We start from the raw sequence: 20,020 nt of genomic DNA, 5'->3' as shown, positions 1-20,020 counted from the left end.
CTCTCATTTTGGCCTATAGTTTGAATTACTTCCTACACAGCGCCATGACTTGAGCATGAGTTAGAAGTGCTGTCACACATTAGAGCTTCCAGCTTGATGAAGGAATTTAATCTAAGTCTCTCCATTTCCTGGAGGAGCACTCCATATATATAAAAAAACAACACATATAAAAAGTGGTGAGCTGTGCTACCCGTATAGTATCAGAAGACCCAGCCCTGTTCCATTCCTACCCCCATTCTCCAAAGAGAAGGTCTGTAGGCATCTGCCCTTTGAAGGGGAATTTTCATTCCCCAGTGTTAAGTGGACAGATGAACCAGTCTGCTGCTCTGAGATGTGAGTTAAGGGTTTCAGATGAAAACCCTCCATTTTGAACACCTGTACCTGGCTTGCTGCTGGACAGCCAGCCTGGGAGGCTTTTCATCATTCTGAGACCCCTTGACTCCCACCTGTGCTGAGTTTGAAGTTCATCCATATAATATTGAATGCAGGCTGCAAGCTTTTCTCAAATTATGTCAGTCATTTTTCCTGGATATGACAGAAGGAAATAAATGCCCTCTCTCAGTACCAGAGTCCACCTTTGATTGTCTGCAGTAGGCGTCAGTTTTGCCTTACGCTGCCCAAATGAAAGCCAGACTCATTCTAGGCACTTATATCACTTATGGGATCTAATTGTATGAGCTCAATTCACAGAAAAAGCATCCTTTTCCTCCGTCTCCATCTGTAGTGTCCTATTGACACTGAGCGTGCTCAGCATGGATTGATCCTACAGGTACGTCCAGGCCTTGACTTTCTCCTCTAAGGGAAGCATCCCTGTAAGGGCATATTGAAAACTCAGTGTTGAAATGTTACCAGCTTCTTCTATTCACTGGGAAGAGAATCGGAAATGGAACCTTACACCAGCTCTGAAAATCAATTATTAGACACTCTTGTTTGACTGCAGTAAATGGCCATCAGGGTCTGACTCAAAAGTTCTACGTTAGGATTGGATCTACAGTCCTCTGGTTGACACCATTGACTCCATTGTTTTTCATCTTTGAGTTTCTTTCTGAATGATGGTTTGCTAATTGGCATAGTCAGAGAAAAGTATTATTTTCCTTTTAAAGAAGGAAAGCCAGGAGAGGATGACCTGTGACTTGCTTTCAGGATCACAAAGAACATCACTGAAACTTGAGTGGTCAATCGAACCCCATGCCCAGTGTACACTTGTCTCCTGAGACTGGCATATTTCCACTCTAGTTATATTTTGCTCCAGTATTTACAGTCAACCTTAGCAGCTGTTCTACATGGACACATTTTCTTATTGCTATTTAACAATCACTGCATCCCCTCATTGCTCAAAAATGCATCCCACTTATTAAATTCATTTAATTAAACTCCATTCTTCTCATTGGATTAATTTCATTGTTACTGATCAAAGAGACTGAAAAAATGATCAAACCTTAAAATTAAAAGTACACAGCAGAGTTTTTGCTTCTCTCTCTATATAAATACAATTGAACTTGAAGTGATTAACCCCAAGTTTGGCCAGAATAAAGAAATAAAAATTAAAAGGGAATGCCGTAACTAAGCATAGGGAGAATAATCACTTCTGGAATTAAAAGTCAGTCTGCTGAAATCAATGGCCATGGTCCTGATGACTTCTGTCCAGCGAGTTTTCTGTCCCAGGTTTCCCATTCCTCTTGCAAGTACTCTGCCATTAACTAAAGCAGCAGCTGTTAAGAACTTTGCAATAGCTAATCGACAATTCTTTCAAACCTGTAGCATCACCAGTAATGAACAATTAATCCTCCATCTTCTCAGAACTGAGTTAAGCTCAGAACAGAAAAGGAGAGGCAGCAAAAGAAAATGGGCTCTGTGAAGCATGAAGAAATAAAAATGAAAAGATCATAAAGAAAACAAACATTAAGGGTAGAAGAGCAATCAATAAAGTCCAAAGCTTGCAAAGATTGTCTTGAAAAATAAGTACTCTAAAGCAATTTAAATAAATATAAATGGAATTCTCAGAAAGATTTATTTAAGAGTGAATTAATTCTTCAAGGCAATTTCCCTTTTTCTTCCTTTGCATGATTGTCTCTTAGGCTACTTCACTTTCTGCATATGGTGCCACATGACAATAACAACACATTAATCTCCAAGTTATAAATGTTCTTCCGTAGTGATTATTCCAGCAAGCAAAAGGTTAACACATTTAAATGAATGCAAATAAGATGGTGGTTTGTTACTGGCTGAAAGTGCCTCAACACAGACAAATAGTGATATACAGATGCAACTTTGCATCTGCAGTCTAATTAAAACTAACCTAATTAAATATGGTGCATCTGTAAAGCAGCTTGAGCGCTGCAGAGAACACACAGAATTCCTTTTCTAGTTGGAAAAAGCTTCCAAGAGCCAGCGTGTCTGCCATTTCACTTTATTTGGAACCACTTTAATAGCAGATGAGTAATCAGCAAATAAATTCTCTGTAGCTGCTTTGGAATTGTTCACTCACAGAAGCAGTGATAACGTATCCATAGGTACATTACAACAGCAATGGAGGCCACATTGACTGGGGGAGGTAATGTCCTTTCATTAGGCAAAATAATACAGACGGAAAAAAGAAAAAAGTTTGCAGCTGTAAGTCAACCTTCAGCCTCACTTTTTAAAACAAAACTCAACTACAAAAAACCACTTTTGCAGATGTGTTATGTTACTGATATGAGCTGTCCACAGGAAAATCAGGCATGATCAAAACCTTGTCCTGTTGAGGGGTTTCTTTTAAAATATTCTTATGACAGAAACCCCGTTTTTTCCTGGCAAATAAACATTCCACAGACATTGAGTATGAAAACTTATTGCTCTTAATTGAAATTCTGCCATAAACGATTCTAGTACTGAGAACTAAAATGGCTACGAGGTAATAAAATGATGTGTATAACTCTCTACCCAGCATACAGTCTACAGGGTGTGAGACCAATGTAAAAGAATAAATTCCAGTGTTTTATCTTTCTTCTTTCCCTCTCAAAAACTCAGGTAAGAAACTTAATGTTAGAAAACACTCGAATTCAGTTTGGGTGAGACTCTGAGCAACCTGATCTAGTTGAAGATGATCTTGCTCACTGCAGGGGTGTTGGACCTTTAAAGGTCTCTTCCAATGCCAAAATTTTATGATTCTATGAAAACTGCCTCAAAATGCTTATATCAGCAATTCTCAGATGACAGAAGGTCAAAGGAGGACAAATCTTGATGAAAAGTTCATCACAACATACTTCCATGAGGTATTACAGTAGACAAAGATACTCTGCATATTCCCACCTTAGAGAAATAGTCTGAACTGTCTTGATCTTGTCGCAACCTAAAATAACTATCACAGAATCACAGAATCACTAAAGTTGGAAAGGACCTTCGAGATCATCAAGTCCAACCATTAACCCAATGCCACCATGGCCCCTAAACCATGTCCTGAAGTGCCATGTCCACGTTTTTTGAATACTTCCAGAGATGGTGACTCCACCACCTCCCTGGGCAGCCTGTTCCAATGCTTGACCACTCTCTCGGTGAAGAAATTTTTCCTAATATCCAATCTAAACCTCCCCTGGCGCAACTTGAGGCCATTTCCTCTCGTCCTATCACTGGTGAGTTGGGAGAAGAGACCAACTATGTTTGTATAAAGCCAGATATGAAGGTACGGTGCTTGGCAGGAGTCTGAATTCATGCAGGGTAAAGAGGGTCTTCAGATCTCACTGTTTTTCTTGTTTGTCCCTTTCTCGAGGCTCACCAGATTGCTGAAATGTTGAATTTAGTAATATTCAGATTGCTAAAATGTTGAATTCCAATATGTCCTTGACTCCGTGGGACAGGCATGGCTCTATATTCCTGGGAAATTCTCCACATCGGGCCACACTTTGTGTTAGAGCAAATTCATGGAATGAGAGCATGCAAGAACTATACTGTAGATATGACACCCTCCTAGAAGGCCTGCAAATTGACTCTTCCTACCATTTTTGATGAAATATTAATTGTATGAAAATTTGAGATAGTCTTGAGAGTAGAGCTCTGGAGACTTTTCTTGGTTGGTACCCTAACCAGTGACCTATTTACTGCACATAAGCCAGAAGCTAAGCCACTTCTCTCACAGAACAATGTTCCCTAGTCCCTGGGTCTCCCACAGAGGATTTCTGTATCAGCTTCAGTGAGAGGGATGAGTAATGCGTTCTCCATGCAGCCTAACCTATAGCATATAGACTCTCTCTCTTCTCTATGGGGTGAGATATGTGGGCTTAAACTTGTTCAGGCTGAGTAAGATTCCTCCTCTCATGATAGTGCCTTAGCAACTATCCTTATTACAAAATAAAATTGGTGACAACACTATGAGCATTTCCCTTTCCTTCTTTAGCCCCACTGTAGTCCCACTAGTTCCAAGAATGAAAATACAACCTCCAAGTAAAAAGAGCAATAGATAAGGCAGATAAACCCCATAGCAAAAATTTGTTCTGCTGTTTGAAAAAAAAAGTAGAGGGCTCTATTATCAAAAAGAAATCATAAATGATGAAAATTCTCAAAATTGTCCCATTAAAGTAATTTTCTTTGCTGCCTGATGTTTCTAGACAAATAGAGCTCTGATTTGAGTCCTTTCAGTTGTAAATAGGTCCATTAATTTCAGCAAAACTATGCTGAACAATGTTTGTAGGATTATGTCTTGAGGTGATCTTACTAACATACAGGAAAAAAGCATTGCATGTTTTTGACAGCATTCCTTTAACCTAGGAAAGTGTGGTGACTCATAGAAAAGGGCTATTTTGGTAAGTCATAACTAATTTTCAAATGAAATGTCAATCTGAAATTGCTAATCAAATAGTCATTTTCATGATATTTTTCTATATGCTGGTGTGAAATTTACTCCATTGTAGAAGCTTGCAAAATTCAAACCTTGTATTAAGGTGAGGTTTATGTGCTGCACAGGCTGTCACAGAGGCCCATGCAGCAGAATGGATATCCCCCTTTGTGAATATGTGCACTGATAGTTAACAGTATTGTGCAGTACATTAAAAAGCCTTAGGGTAACAGAGACTTCAAAAAAATTGTGCTTTCTTTCTCCTAAATATGTAACATGAAGAAAAGTTCAAAATGAAAAGCATTTAACTTTATACAAAGGAAATCTAGATTTTCTGGATGTTGTGTTTTATCATGGTATCATACATTTCCTAAGGAATGAAAAGGAGACTGTCAAATACATTGTTATTTTTGCATCATATTTTGATTTCAGTGCAATTTGGAGCTTTTAGAGCGTCGTACAAACATGTGGCTGTATATACATTGCATTAAGGACATTGGATTAAGGACATTGCATTTACTTGTTTTACTCTTTATTGTGTATTATTTAATTTACTAATTAGTCATTTATTTATTGTTTGTGTATTTTTATTTATTACTTTTACTATTCTCTTGTATTACTTTGATCACACCTTTTTCCTTCGTTCGTTCAATATATAGTACCCATAAGACAAACTGCTTTTATAATGTCTGAAAGCCTTATTATGGCTCAGCCACCTTTGAACTGTCTTTAAATGAGCATAGAGTTTTAAGCCACCTGGTAATTTATGTGTGGTAAAAAACAGGTAAGATACAAGATACAGTAAGATAGAAATTGTTTTTAAAAACAACATAGGACAGCTGATGCAAAATTTCTAACTTCTAGACTTAAAAGTCAACTATATTGGTGAGCAGAACACTTCCTAAAATTTGAATCTTAACCCTATGCTGCCTTCGCTATATTTTCATTAGCCAAGGAATACTATTAGCCCAAATTAACTCCACAATAAATCTGTGAATATTTGCCTCACTTTCTGATCACTGATACTAGCATATTACGTTGCAGTACAGCAAAATTAGGACTTATTTCGTGAAATCTCAAAAAGGGTTTCCAGAAACTAGTAGATAACTTCTGCTTATTTTGCGATGACAGTCTGAGTGTTTCTAATCAGACTTGTCAAAAATTCCTGGATCTGCTAGGTGGTGAGGAGCGTGTCCTTGAGCTGAGGAAAAGGAAGACAATACTCCTTTTCAATGGAGCTTCAGAGCCAAAGTTATGGCCACATGCAGGAACACTATAGTATATGAGAAGTGCTGTTGGCAGAGGTAAAAATGGGCCAATAAATTTTATTGTTATGGTGAAATAGACCTTTAATAAGGATGAAGTTTTTTCTCCATTACCTGCAGTGTGCAGTAAACTTGGAAGCTAATATTTTTGTGCTGTGACTAGTATTCAATGTACTGTGACTAGTGTTCAACCCATCCCAAATCATAAATAACTTACGCTGGCAGTGTTGTCCCAGGAGAATCCACTAAAGTAAGCGAAGCTAGCTATATTTATTCAGGCACATCATGGTAGAGGTGACACTTGGTGAAAGAAGAAATCCTTCCCCGGAGCAAAACTAAATGCCATTTACCTCACTGCTGATGGCTTAGAGTCATAGAATCATCTAGGTTGGAAAAGACCTTTAAGATCACCAACTCCAACTGTTAATGTAGCACTGCAAGATTCAGTATCTCTGCAGTGGCTTCCACAGATTTAACCACTGAAGAGTTAGAAATACCACCCCAAAACAAACCTTATTTAACAGCTCTCTAGTCAAAGTATTTTAATTACGGCCACCATGTAGACTATATTTTGATTGATAGCTCTTTTATCCCTTTATGAAAGCAGTTTCTGACAGGCATACCCCTTGCAAGTGGCTAGTACTTGTTTAATTGGCCTCCCATGCCTTCAAGTTGAGCCAGCTCATGCCAGGAAACAACCTTCTGGAAGCCAGCACTGTAACCAATTTTCCTTTGGCTTCTCTCTAAAGCTGGCAATGCTGCAATTTATCCTGCCTTGTCTCGATTGTTGATCCTTATCTGAGGTGACACAAAATTTGGCTGACTGCCATTGACATCGCACGGTTATATGCAACACCCCTTTTCTGTTCTGACTCTCCTTCCAGAAATGTTTCTTGTCCAACTCGTAGCGTAGTTAGTAGCAGTTAGAAAACACTTAAGCAGGGGTATGAGGTTTCCAGTTCATGGTTCAGTGCAGGAACGTTCAACACATTCATGGAGTAAAGAACAACTACTGACAGGAGCCCTGTAAGTCTTGAGCATACAACCAGCTAGTCTTAGCCTCTTGACTTCTGCCACTGTGACAAGAAAAAAATGAACATTTTATAGCATATTAGTCTTGAAGCTGGTAAAAAATAAACATCAGTATTCAGTCTGTTTTGCTAAAACGTTAGCTGAATGCTTTTCGCTCCTTCTTAGCAAGTTTTGTATGCAGTAGAGGGAAAAGACAAATACGGTTTTATATTTATTCTTTTTTATCAGAAGTAACCTATGGCAAACAGACAGCCTGGAAAACGGAGCACAGACTGGCACTGGCAGGGAGCCTCTGCCTCTCTCAGCCATATGTCAAAAAAATTTCAGGGGCTTTAACTTTCCTCTTTTCTCCTGTAACTGTATTCTTTGTGAAAGTCTTGGCATGGTAAAACCGTGGTTTTTTTTTTTTCTGGAGAGACAGAAAGTGTAAATGAGAGGAGAAGGTGCTGTGTGATGAGAGAAGCAGGAAAAAGTAAGGAAAAGAGGCAGTAGATGAAAGATGGTGAGAAAAGCTGGAGTTGTAAGTCACAAATTGGTTATCGTTTACTTTCAGATCACAGATGTGACCTCTAATGCTTACAAGCCATACATCTCGTCAACATACTCTGTCGCAGAACATCAGACCTACTGACATGGAGATTGTAAAGACATATACTGTCATTAATGCTCATCTGTCTGGTGGAAGCAAATGTTGAACCTTCTTGGAGAAAGAATCACTGGGGCTTTTTATTTTTTTTTTTATTTTTACCTTAGAAAAGGCAATTTTAAGTTCCCTAGCATCAGGAGAGTAACATAGATATTTTACAACTCTCAATTCTCCACTCCCCAAATGCCAGTACAAATGCAATAGTGATGCAAAGCCCCTTTATTTTCCTTGCCCCATAAAATATTGTGGGAAAGCAGGGAATATTAGCATTGCTCTGCAACATCAAGAATCCTCATTGACACTTCAGTCTCCTAACGGCTCACAACCCCATTCTGACAATGCTGAATGAGTAACAAACTGCTGTAATTCAACCTCCTCACAATTTGTGTATAGCCTCGTTAAGGTTGGGACTGGACAGTAAGTACATTCACCTACAGCTATAAGCATGGACATAACTTATTTTAGTCCTATGTTGACCTAAGGGTATTATAACTTTTCGTCACCTCTTACAAAAACCAAACTAAAGCAAAACCAACTTTGAAACAGAGAGGCTTTATAGCACTTGTTAATCTATTAAAAGTGATCCATCTTAGCATGGATGATACATGACTGCTACGGTGTATGCTCCTAGCACTTTGTATTTCCCATTGATAGCAGGGGAAAGATTAAAGAAGTCTGCCCAAACAGAGAACTATCAGTAGTGTTGGAGGCAACCCTATAATTCTGTCTGCAAGAATTAAAGTACCGCTGGGGGTCCAGCCATTGAAAAAGTCTTGAATCCTGTGATAGTCTGATGCTGACTTTCAGATGCTTCTCAGCACCGAAGCTAAAAGGAGGGAGGAATTAGTGAGGCATCACATCTGCTCTCTGCTCATTGCCACAGCGCTCCAGTACACGCACCAAAGAGCTGAACAATTCACTGAAGCTCATGGATGACCTAAACCCAGAAGAAAGCTAAACAACATCATCTGCCAGTATCCTGGATCCCTCTCAGGCATAGAAAGCGGCACCGTGGTGGCCTGCTTCCCCCTGAGCCAGTAAGGCTGAGGAACAGCGACGGAGACCTGCTGATGCAAGGGCTGCAGTACTTTGGGGGAAGCATAAAATCAACGTCCTCAGCTTTTGTGGTGATGAAAGATCCCCTGGGATTTTCCCAAAAGGACTGTAATGCCTTACAGCCCCATCCAACTCTCATTAAACTAAATGGAAAGAACCTCAATCACTTCTATGGAAATTGGATGTTTGCAGGGTTGGCCCAAATCCCAAGTGAGGTAATTACATTCTTCCAACGGTTGCCATTGGAAAATTTCAGTCCCTCCCATCCCAAATGATCTCAAAGTAGCACTCTACTGATCATTTAAACTAAACAACTGCCCTAAATGCTGTCTTTTTTTGACAGCAATAATGAAAATGTGTGTTGTGATAATAAGCCATGTGACAAAAGAGGGTACAACTCTCAGCAAGCAGCCTACTAAAATGAAATGGAAGGTAAAAAAATTACAGTGATATTTATGAAAGTCTGAAAAGAAGTTTGCTACTACCACTATACATGTGTATGGTACACGTCTCTCAAATTACATCACTTGTAGAATTACAAACTTTTAAAATAACCATAACTAAAGTAAAATTAATTTATGTTAAAATATGAATTAATGTAGCAGTTCATCAGGTAAATTGCAGCATATATTAGAAATGTAAGTGTTTACAGTCTTGATCCTCCAAACTACTTTTGTGTAACAAATTTAATTTGACACACTCTTCAGGAGCTTAAAGGTCAGTACACATTTAAGTACCTTACTGGATTAAACCTTTTGAAATTCTAAAATCTGCTATTTATCATTTCAGCACCTGAACTCAGCCTGCATACCCACATTATTCTTGCATGGCTATGCCAAGGAAGAATGTACTTCTGTTGCCTTTTAGGTTATTTACAGGAGTGGTGTAGGCCAGTTAAGAAAAAGACTTGAAAACAAGAAAAAATTCGTTCACCAATTTGCACTCATCTTGCACTGCAGTGTTCAGCTAGTGTTGCTATGCCATCAGGGATTTGGTATGACAAATTATTTTACCTAATGGGGACACAATTTAGGGGATTGTTTGTTTGTTTTCTTTTCCTTTCCTACCAGGAATTACTGGGATAAATATTCAGTTCAACAGAATAAAAATGCTTCTTGTCATTATCAGTATAACATTATAGCTAGTTTTCTTATTCTAGGTGGCAGTGAGATGTAGTAGTGATGTTGGGCATATCCATGCACTTTGCAGAATCAAAGCCCAGCTGTCAGTAGGTTCCTAACAAAAATGACCTGTTGCAAATCAAGGATGTTGCACAGTTTAAACACTTCAGTTAATGCATTAACTGAATAGAAAGAAGTTTTTTGTAAAGTTTCCCCCTTCCATTTTGCCTCTTCCTACATACTTGTGCTTATATCAAGAAAAGCAGAGTGCACAAGTATTTTTGTACCGTACAATCACTGTTAAATGCATGGCTGTTTCAGAATAGTCAAGTCAATTTTGACATTTGTTCATGCTATGCTATCAACATTAATGTTATGCCCTGAGTTCAGGTAACATTAAGCTTTCCTGTTTGTCCACTGGTCCTCTCCATCCCCCATGCTACTTTCTGTCATCTTGGCCATCTCACTGTCCTAGGACTTAAAACTCATCACTAAATATTTCATGAGGCAAGAGAGTTTAGAAATTGTTATTCTGGAACAGTTTCCTATAAAGTGATTACCATCACTGAGTTGTAATCTAAAATGCTACGCTAGACTGAAATTTATGAATAGTAAGCTCTCTTATCTGCCTCTGTCCTCCTTTCCTTGCCCATGCTGCAAGTAAATCTGCACCCATGGCCTGTTACAAACAAATAACTGATTCTGGGGCTGAGACCTGAAATGCTGTATTCCAGCTTAAAGCATGTGTCTTCTGAAAATTGGGTACTGAAATCTTAGAAAATAGCTGGCCTTGGAAAAATTAAGTTTGAAACCTAAGGAAGAAACAAGTCTGAATGTTGGGTTAGCAAGTATACTGCTTGTGCTAATTTTTTCATTAGCAAAAGTTCTGAGTTCTGGCTAGGAGAAAAGTGTTAATAAATACATAAATTAAATAACACAGAAGGAAAATAGAACATTCAGTGAACTCTGGTAAGGAAGGACCATAAAAATATCTGTAAGAAAGGTACAAATTTTTTATCAACATTGTTGACTATGTGAAGAATATATTGCCTCTCTACAAACTGCAGTAAAAAAACCGAACTAATGCCTGTCCTAGTCCTGGAGGTTTCCTCCCCACTGGGGTTCAGCCATATGGGGAATGGTCCTGACACAGTTCTAGGGGAAGAAAGCTTCTCATCTGGAAATGACTTTCAATCCTATTGGCAGTTCACCAGCTTTAGGATACTCCTCCCTTCTTCTTCAAGGAACTGCCACCCTTACTCTACTGTGTCAAGCAAGTACTTTTTGTTGCTGCTTCAAACTGACAACAGGGGAGCTGCCAGCAAAGGCTGAGGAACATCATTCAGGCTGCAGCCTAAAATATCTGAGTTCCTGGTCTTCCTGAGACTAAAGGCAATCAGGGGACCAAGCTGGAAAAGAAATGCAGGATTCATGGGGTCAGACTCTGCAGCCTAGTGTGGGACATTTGTTTAAGAGTAAGGACCCCCAAATACCCGGTGTTATTTGTTTATTTTGTCCTACTGCATTTCACAGCAAAAGGCATATGCTTTCTTTCCTTCAGCCAGGTCTTCAGTCCAGTGAGTTCCTTCGTTCTTCATCAGATTGTACATTGACGGAATAGAGTGAACCAATTCTCTCAAAGTGAGAGAAATGAAGTCCAGGGAAAAGTGTTTTCATGCTGTGAATCTTTCTGTTTCAAGGACCTAACCTAGGGCTCTCCCTAGATATCAAAGTCTGTGAGAGCAGTACCATTTCAGACGCATCTCCCTCTGGTTTTTCCTTCTGGATATACCTGGGCTTCCAGTTTCTGCGTTGTTCTGAAGAGACCCAAGGCATTTAACTCAAATTTGTGAATTTGACTCCCAGAGCCTGGTTCCTAAAAGGTAAGTGTAGAATCCCTGAACATTTCTGGACCTCTTTTTCAGATGTGGGTTGAAATGCCTTTCCCATCTGAAAGGACAAACCTCATCTTTCATTTTGGCAGCTCTTGCTGCAATAGGGAAACAGTGCCAGCTACAGTACTGAAACATGCCCCTATATGATATAGGGGCTGTGAGCAAATTAGGGAGCTCTTGCTGAAGTTGATAATTAAGATTAGATTCAGATTCAGAAATCTGCACAGGAGTAGGCAGATGGCTTGCTCAGCTGCCAGCTGGAACTCAGCCTTCATGAGGCAGTTATTCAAGTTCAGCAGCACAGCTTCCTTCTGTGGAGTCAGAGCAAAGTCTACCTATACTAAGATCCTTCTGAAAATTTGAGGCCACCTCCACAGCTCTTGCAAACTGGCTGCATGTTCTGGAAGAAGTAGAGATTTTCAGATCTAGACCAGTTCAAGATCTCACTTGAAATACAAGCCAAGACTAAAATGAGAAAAGGAATGCAAGAAAGGATGCTATGGACCTATAGGTATTTATAATCCCTCTGGGAAGATTTTAGTCTGGATAACTCTCATCCGAAAACTCACCCAGTTCTAAGTAGAACAGTTAACAATAACAACAAAGAATGTCATTCATGTGTTCCAACCTACAACAGTGCCTCAGAATAAGAGGGGCTTCATTACCTACTCTTGTTTCTTATAAAAATGCAAAAGAATATCTTCTAGCTTGCCACAGTGCCTAGGCATAAGTAGCTGAGGTAAGGATGGAATATCCATTTTAACAGTAATTCCTATACTTTCATTGCCCATTTATACCATACTTTTTAAAAGCAAATCTTTTAACCATAGTCCCAAGTGCTTTTTTTTTAATGCGCTGTACTGCTGAGAATCAATCTTTAAATGTATTCTCAATTTTAAGTTCAGAATGATTGTTCCATGAACTCTCTTTATCGAGCATTTTCAGAGCAAGATTACAAACTGAATTATAACAGATAATGGGTAATTTCTGTAGACACTTCATCTGCAGGTAAGTTTGAAAAAGACTAGAAAAGATTGTGTTTATTTTATGTATGTAAACATCATTTTAGTGCACTTTCCCTCACACAAAGTAATGAAATTTTAAGATACATTCCCAGTACTGAAAGGAAGCCAGCAACCATGTTCAGTTTTCTCCTTGTAAATTGAATTCTCTACTCAATTTATAAGGCACTGGCACAACTTGACATATCTATAGTGCAATAAAATACCTACCAGAGTTGTTGTAACATATAAAATAATAATCACAGTGATGTGCTAGAGGAGACCCTTGGGGGTACTCTGGCACCCCTTGTTAAAACCCTGTCACCAAACCAAAGGTAGGTGTTCACCCCTGTTTCTGCTACAGATTAATTTCATCCCCATGGCTGTAAAAGTTAATCTGAGCAGGTTTTTTTTCTTATATTTTGCTGAAATGTTCTCAGCATCATGTATTTTACAGGAGAACTTGCTTCTCCTTGCCCTTCTTTCAGATTATACAACTCAAAACCAACTGCTGTTTCTGAAAATAATGTTTCAGACACATGTAATCAACGATGTATACTTCTTTTTGAAACTGAGGTTATGCCCCCCATGTGCCTCTGGCCAAGTGACATTATTTCCTTTCAGATGGGGCAGTGCATTCTCAAGGTGCTGTAGAAGAGGACATGGGTTTAGGGTGAGACTGGCTATCCCTGTGCTGGGGGTGGACAGTGCTGCAGCTGATGATCTGGTTTAAGTTGTGGGACTCTGCTCTTCTGATTTCTCCTTTCCTCCTTGGCTTGTCCCAGAAGACAAGATAATGGCCAGTGTAGGAATAGGGTCATCACTCAGACCTAAGTGTGTCAGATGTGTGGGTTGAACTTGCTTTGATCAGAAAGGATGTGTAACCTCCTGGTGAGCACATGTGCTTGCTGGGGCTGGATCAAGCTGTGGTCTGCAACAGCACTTTTGGGACAGGCTAGAGCAGCGTACCTCTAACAGCCTGAGGTTCCTAGCTCAGTCCTGTATGAGGATCAAACTGGCAGCTGTCATGGATCCAAAAGTTTAAGTACAGGACATGTTAAGGGGATCCTATCTGAAGGCATATGGAAAGAACTCATGGATTGTAAAAATTTTCATGATAGAATCATTCATTAAAATATCAACAGAGTGTAATTCAGCAGGATCTCAGACCACATGCTCTTCTTTCCAGACAAGGGTTTTCATCCATGTTCTCCTTCATGAGTTTTTCACTTCCATTTTTCCACAGCTCAGTATCTATTTAGATTCTTTGGATTTAAAAGCTGTATTTTCAAGCCTCCTAATTTCAAGCATTCAAAATATGCTGAACCCCTAAAAATAATGACGGTATTTTCTTATTATTAGTTTATAGAATAAGAGAGTTGAATTGTTTTTCTTTGTCTCATGATTTTTGTGTCTTCTGGATGTGTGTGGGCAGTATTTTCAAGCTTTTCCCTACTGGCGCGTGACCTAGAAACTTTTATTCAATGAAAAAAAATAATTCTGAAGTTCTCATGCAATCATGGAACTTGGACTGAGCGGTTCAGGGAGAAAACAAAGTAATCTGAGATTTGCATTTAAATTGCTATATTTAGAAATAATGATTTTTTTCCCTCTACTACATACTGTAATATCTCTTTCTTGTTCTGTATTCCAAAATAAATCTTTATTTCCAATTTCCTCTGTTTCCTTCTCAGTGTAAAACTGCATGTATTTGCTTGGCATGAGCAACTGCCAATGATATGATGATAGGAAAGGAAACAAGAAAACTTGAATTTATGCCTTCCAGCTTCCTCCAGTGCTGCTCTTCAGACTTTCCTGAACATCAAGAAAATTCTTTCTTTGTTCTCCTCTAAACCTCTCCTTACAAGCCCTCTGTGCCAGGATACCTAAATAGAGTTTGCCAATTGCCAGACTGCTCCTAACCTGAGATTGCTGCTTATTGTATTGACTAATATACCTGTGTACCTATATATCTCTCTCTACATGAACATACGTATACATTGTCCTCATTTTCTGCAGGCAGGCAGCTATTCCTTGCCTTATATTTAGATAGGAAGGCCTTTGAAACCATTTTTTTCTGGCTAACCTACAAAGATCTTAGGCAATGACAAACACTGGTATGTGCCATGGATAAATAATAGCTATTGCTGAGAACTTTACCATGATTTTATGGTATTTGTCTCTCTCTATTAATCCAATTTTGAAATCTGAAAGCATTCTATTATCAGCATTTTGCTTCTTTTTTATGAACTTAGAAAAGAACATGCCCTCTCTTCCCTGAGCCAGTGGAACTTGTACTCACAGGAACCATTAGGAGAAGCAGTGAAATGAACAGCCTGAATTTATTTTCTGCAAACGATGAAGCTGGCAGCTCCATAAAAATTAAGTTTCAGAAAGACCCCATGCACAAAATCCTCAATTTTCTAATAATAGACGAAATTCAATAATATCTCCTTGCTAATCTTGATGCCAAATAAGAATAATAAGAAATGAACTTTATTGACATTTATAGAGGGTAATAAGAACTCTTAATACAACGTCAGCTGGTCAATCAAGAAAGGCAGAAGGGCAGAAAAGCAGAGACCAGCAGGGAGAAAGAAATGATGAGGTCTGTCTAGGATGACTGCTGAAGGCTGAAACTTTAACTTAAATGGCTAAACATATAAATCCAGACTTATTTTATTTGCTGATTTACCCAAATATATCTACAAGTCTGTACTTTAGCTTGCTAAACTGTTATTTAGAATTAACCCTGGCCTCAGTCTTTCAGTTGTTTTTAAATTTTTTTACTGTTTCCTCTATAGTCTCCAGTCCCATTTCTTTTGGCAGTTATTCACTAAGCTAAATAGAGGTAAATAAACCTTTCCGTAAGTATCTGCAAACAGAATGTGAAACAAGTCTGCAGAGAACATTGGGTTTTAGCCTGAATCATCACACAGTTTGGAGGTCCTGGTTTGGGGGATTATCAGTCAGTTGTACACGATGAATCAAATTTAGAGGTTTTGAGCACCAGCTACTGAGGCCAAACGGAGTTGCAAGCCAGCCAAACATTTCTGAATAAGGTTGGTATGGAAATGTAACTTTTTATCCAATTACAACGTAAGACAGCAAAGAGCATTAGAAATATGCAATAACTTCCTATTAAAGAGGTAATGATAGTATCCTGGATTCAGTGCATTCAGTATTACAGCTATTCAAGATTATATGAGAAGCATTAACAGAGCATCATTATTCAGTCAGATGTGTGCTGGAATTTTATTGGATTTTTGCTGTTTTATTTACCTTACTGTCAGAACAAGGTCTTCTGTTCACACAGGAATGTGTTCTTAGGAAACACATTAAGATCACTTTGCTTTCACAAAGATGCTTATTAAGTAGACTAATGTCGATTGATGTTAAATTTTATTTTTGTATGGTTAGTATCAGTATCTTGACATTTAAAGCCTCTGCCCAAAAGCTGTTGGTGTCTTGCCTTCCCATAGTCTTGCTATAGAACTCACTTACTGTAAATGCATGGTAGATATTTTCCTAGACAAAGGCCCAAATGGAAGAGCAGTGAGAGGGAGGAAGGAAAGAATCAATATATCTTATAAAGTCTTTTAATGCAATGTTGTTTTCAGAACTGTAAGTGCCATTTTATCTACTTTGTTTTACCCCCTTCTTCAGGTGTTGGAACTGCTACGTTTAAAATGCAAAGTGTAAAAGCAGAGATGGTGACTTTTTTCTCCTTCTGGCAAACAGCTTAAAAATTCTGCAGATTAAAGATAAACTGGGATAAAAAGTATAAGAACCAATTAAGATAGACTGACTTTTATACACAGTGCAGTTATGGAAAAACAACTGTACTGTGATTATGCAGATCATCCACTCACAACCAAAATGCAGGGATTTACATAACAGAGAAAAAAATTCTTCAGTTATGCCTCAGTAACCTTACAGAATCCTTGCACTTTAACTGTATGACTCATTGTAATAAAATGATCCCACTTGCTTTATCCAGAGTGAAATATATGTTAGGACATCACCATTCTGAATGATTTGTGTGCTTTTGGAAGCCTACACTCTCCTGCATGTTCTACTTTAAAGAGATACAAATTAATGAAAAATACAGAATTTTTGCTTGTATCTATCAAAATATTAACTGAGTTTACACTGCTCTTGAAATAAATGTAAACTAATACAAATGGGCCCTCTCTTCTTCTTGGAACTTTTATTTCCTCATTCTATTAAATTCATCCATTTCTGACAAAATAAGACTTCTCTGGTACATATATTACAGGAGGAAACATCAGTATAATTTAAATTGCACAGACCCTACCTTGTAGTTTTGTGCAAGTGAAATCTTAATGGGAATCCTGATATTTTTAGTTAGTTAAGTATGTCTAGGCAATGTAACTTGTGACTTCTGTGTGTTCTACTAAACATACTATTTTAAAAAGATGAATGTTCTATTATAAGCCACATGGAAGGTACAGTATTTTTTCAGCTGGGTGTAGTTTGCTGTACCTTTATTTTTGTCATCATGTATTCCACTATTTGAATATTTTTTAAAAATATAAGCATGACTTGATATTGTGTAATCTCTATGAAAAACCAGAAAGAGGAGACTATATATAAATTAGCCCCTACTATGGCTTGGCTTGTGTATCACTCAAACCAAGGTGATTGCAGGTGAGCTTCTTCACAAAATGGGTACATTCTATCCTATTATACATTCATTAAATTATGATGGCTTATTTTCCATCTGGAGATATCTTAGAGGCAACTAAAACATTTAATTATTTCTCTCTTGCATGTAGATGATGGAACACTGGAAAAAAAAAATCCTCTTGCAGTTACTGCTGAGCTTTCAAAGCCTTCCCTGTCATATGGGGATAAACACGAGACCTTTGGAAGTTTTAAATCAGAACATACATGAACTAGAAAACAGGCTTGTCACTGATCTGCAAAGATTAGACAACTTGCTCACAATGGCATTCCTTTGCCATGTGTAAGACTCAGGGTCAGGTGTTCAGTTTTAATCTACTAGAGGAAAAACCTGGTCCATGGTCTTGGAAGTGTTCTTAGAGCCAAGTATATGTGCTGCCCCAGTGCGGCCTCTTCACCATCTTTATTCTCTCTCACACAGCAAGAAATTCCCAGAAAGGCACCATAAAAATTATTTGGTTGGAACAAATTTACATTCTGCTCTGTTTTAAGAGAGATTCTGAAAAAATTTCCAACCAGCTCTAAGAGGTAAAGTCTGATAACTTTTCTGCCACAATTAAATTCTCAGCTTTTTAATAGGCTGAGGATTGTTTTTCCCATTATATCATCAGGCAATTTCATTTCAGTATGGTCTGCACCGGACTGTGCAGATTACCAAACTAATGACATACGGACTTCTTACCACTTAACACTTCTGTGCTTGCAAGTGAGAATTTCGAGTGACAGAGCGAGGCTGTTTGCTATCAATTTTGCAAAAACTGCATCTGCCAGATTGCCAAGATCCATTTCAGAGATAAAAAATCGCTTAATATTCTAATTTGTTATCTGTCTTTATCAGTCACACAACATTTCTTTACACAAATGACAACCTTCTAAAAATGAAACCTCTTACAAATGTTAAAATTCTTCCCTGAAAATATTTTACATTTACTTATTCTTCTGACGTAAAAATTATTAAAGATCGAATCTCTCTCTAATGCCTGCTGTTAAAACACAGGTACATACATAGCCTTCACCTTCATATCTACAAAAGTGCCAAAATTATCTGCTTGTATCATTAGATAATTTTTCTGTCAGTTAGAAAAAAGATTCTTTCTTTAAAATAAGAAACAACATTGACAATGTTGGATTAGCTGCATATTTAATACCAATGTATGCATACTAAAACATACCAAGCAGGTTCAAGAACCCCAGTATTATCAAAGACAACAGCAAAAAGTTAATGCTTATATTTTTTTTACAAATGTGAACAATTTGAAGCCTCAACTTTGAATCAATATTTTCTAGCACAGACCAAAAGAGTCCTGCTGACTTTAACCCTGTTGACTTCACTGGTTCTTTTAAAGTATTCTGCATAGGTACTGGGACTCATGTGAACAACGTTCAATGGCTGATCTAACAGAATTCCCGAGTGGGAAAACCATGGCCATCTTCAGACATTATTGATGTATTAGAGCTATTTCCACGTTAAAAAGCCATTTTCTCACTTTTTCTACGTTTTCTAACCCCCAAGATACACAGTTTCCTTATTTTCTCAATATTTACGAGTTCTGGCCAAATTTTGCTTTAAGGTAATACGCGCACACACATTTATCATGAACATGAAACACTATGTGTTACTATCAGGAAATTCTTATTGATCCTACAGCCACTGTGAAGTTTTGCCATTCCACTTTTGACGACTCAGCAATAATTAAGCAGTAAAAATTACCAAGACAATCTGATATTTCAAGAACAGACTCAAATTACATATGAGTTCGATCCTATTTTTTCTACTGCCGTTAATTTTGAGGAGCTTACTAAACCAGGTTTACCTTCTGATTTTTCTAGTTTTGACTAGAAAACATTTAGTATAGGTTCTAATTAAATGACAAAGAAGAAAATGTCAAGTTAAATCTAATCTGCCAACAGAAGGTTTTTAATCAATCAAGCTTTACTTACATGGAATTTTGTTCAGTTCATTCATGAACTTCTCTTTTAACTTAGAAAATGCATCTTCTTTTCCTCCCCCTCCTCCAGGACTGGCTGGCTCGGTGACATTACTTGGAGGGGCTGCTGCTACTGTGGTAGCTGGCGGTGCTGCCAGGGCCTCATGATGACTTTCACTCACCATTTTAACCCCTGGGTAAGCTGCTGAAATAAAAAAAACCCACAACAACAACAACAGTTTAGATCATTGAAATGGATTTCTCATCAATAAAAGATTAAATAGGCAGAATATCACTCGGTGCTCATGCTTACTGGGTAAATACGACTGCATCAGCATATTGCTTCATGTTCTTCACAAAATATTTATGAGACAAAAGTATTTTGCAGGGTTAATTTCAGCCAGAATAATTTTATTGCTTAGAGTTCTTCTCCAAAACTGTTGCATTGTGAACTGCTGAATTTGAAACCCCGAAATTCCTGTAAAACTCTCATGTGGATTTACGTTTTGCTCTTCAATTTTGAAAGCATAAGTAAATTGGGTAATAACTGCTCCCTATG

General features: G+C 38.0%; 1 protein-coding gene across 2 annotated transcripts in view; it reads right to left on the bottom strand.

Moving 5' to 3' along the window:
* SYT1 (synaptotagmin 1) overlaps nt 1–19,646 on the bottom strand; it is a gene marked incomplete at both ends in the record, with an annotated part of 125,942 nt that extends 106,296 nt beyond the window's left edge. For both annotated transcript variants that reach the window (XM_082014266.1, XM_082014267.1), the window contains one exon: nt 19,475–19,646. In XM_082014266.1, the coding sequence (XP_081870392.1) occupies nt 19,475–19,646 (172 nt within the window). The remainder of the gene's footprint in view (nt 1–19,474) is intronic.
* Nucleotides 19,647–20,020: the final 374 nt, after the last annotated feature.

This window comes from Phaethon aethereus, assembly GCF_964289735.1.
Source record: "Phaethon aethereus genome assembly, chromosome: 1".
NCBI classification, from domain to species: domain Eukaryota; kingdom Metazoa; phylum Chordata; class Aves; order Phaethontiformes; family Phaethontidae; genus Phaethon; species Phaethon aethereus.
This window is presented reverse-complemented; position numbering and strand designations above follow the sequence as displayed.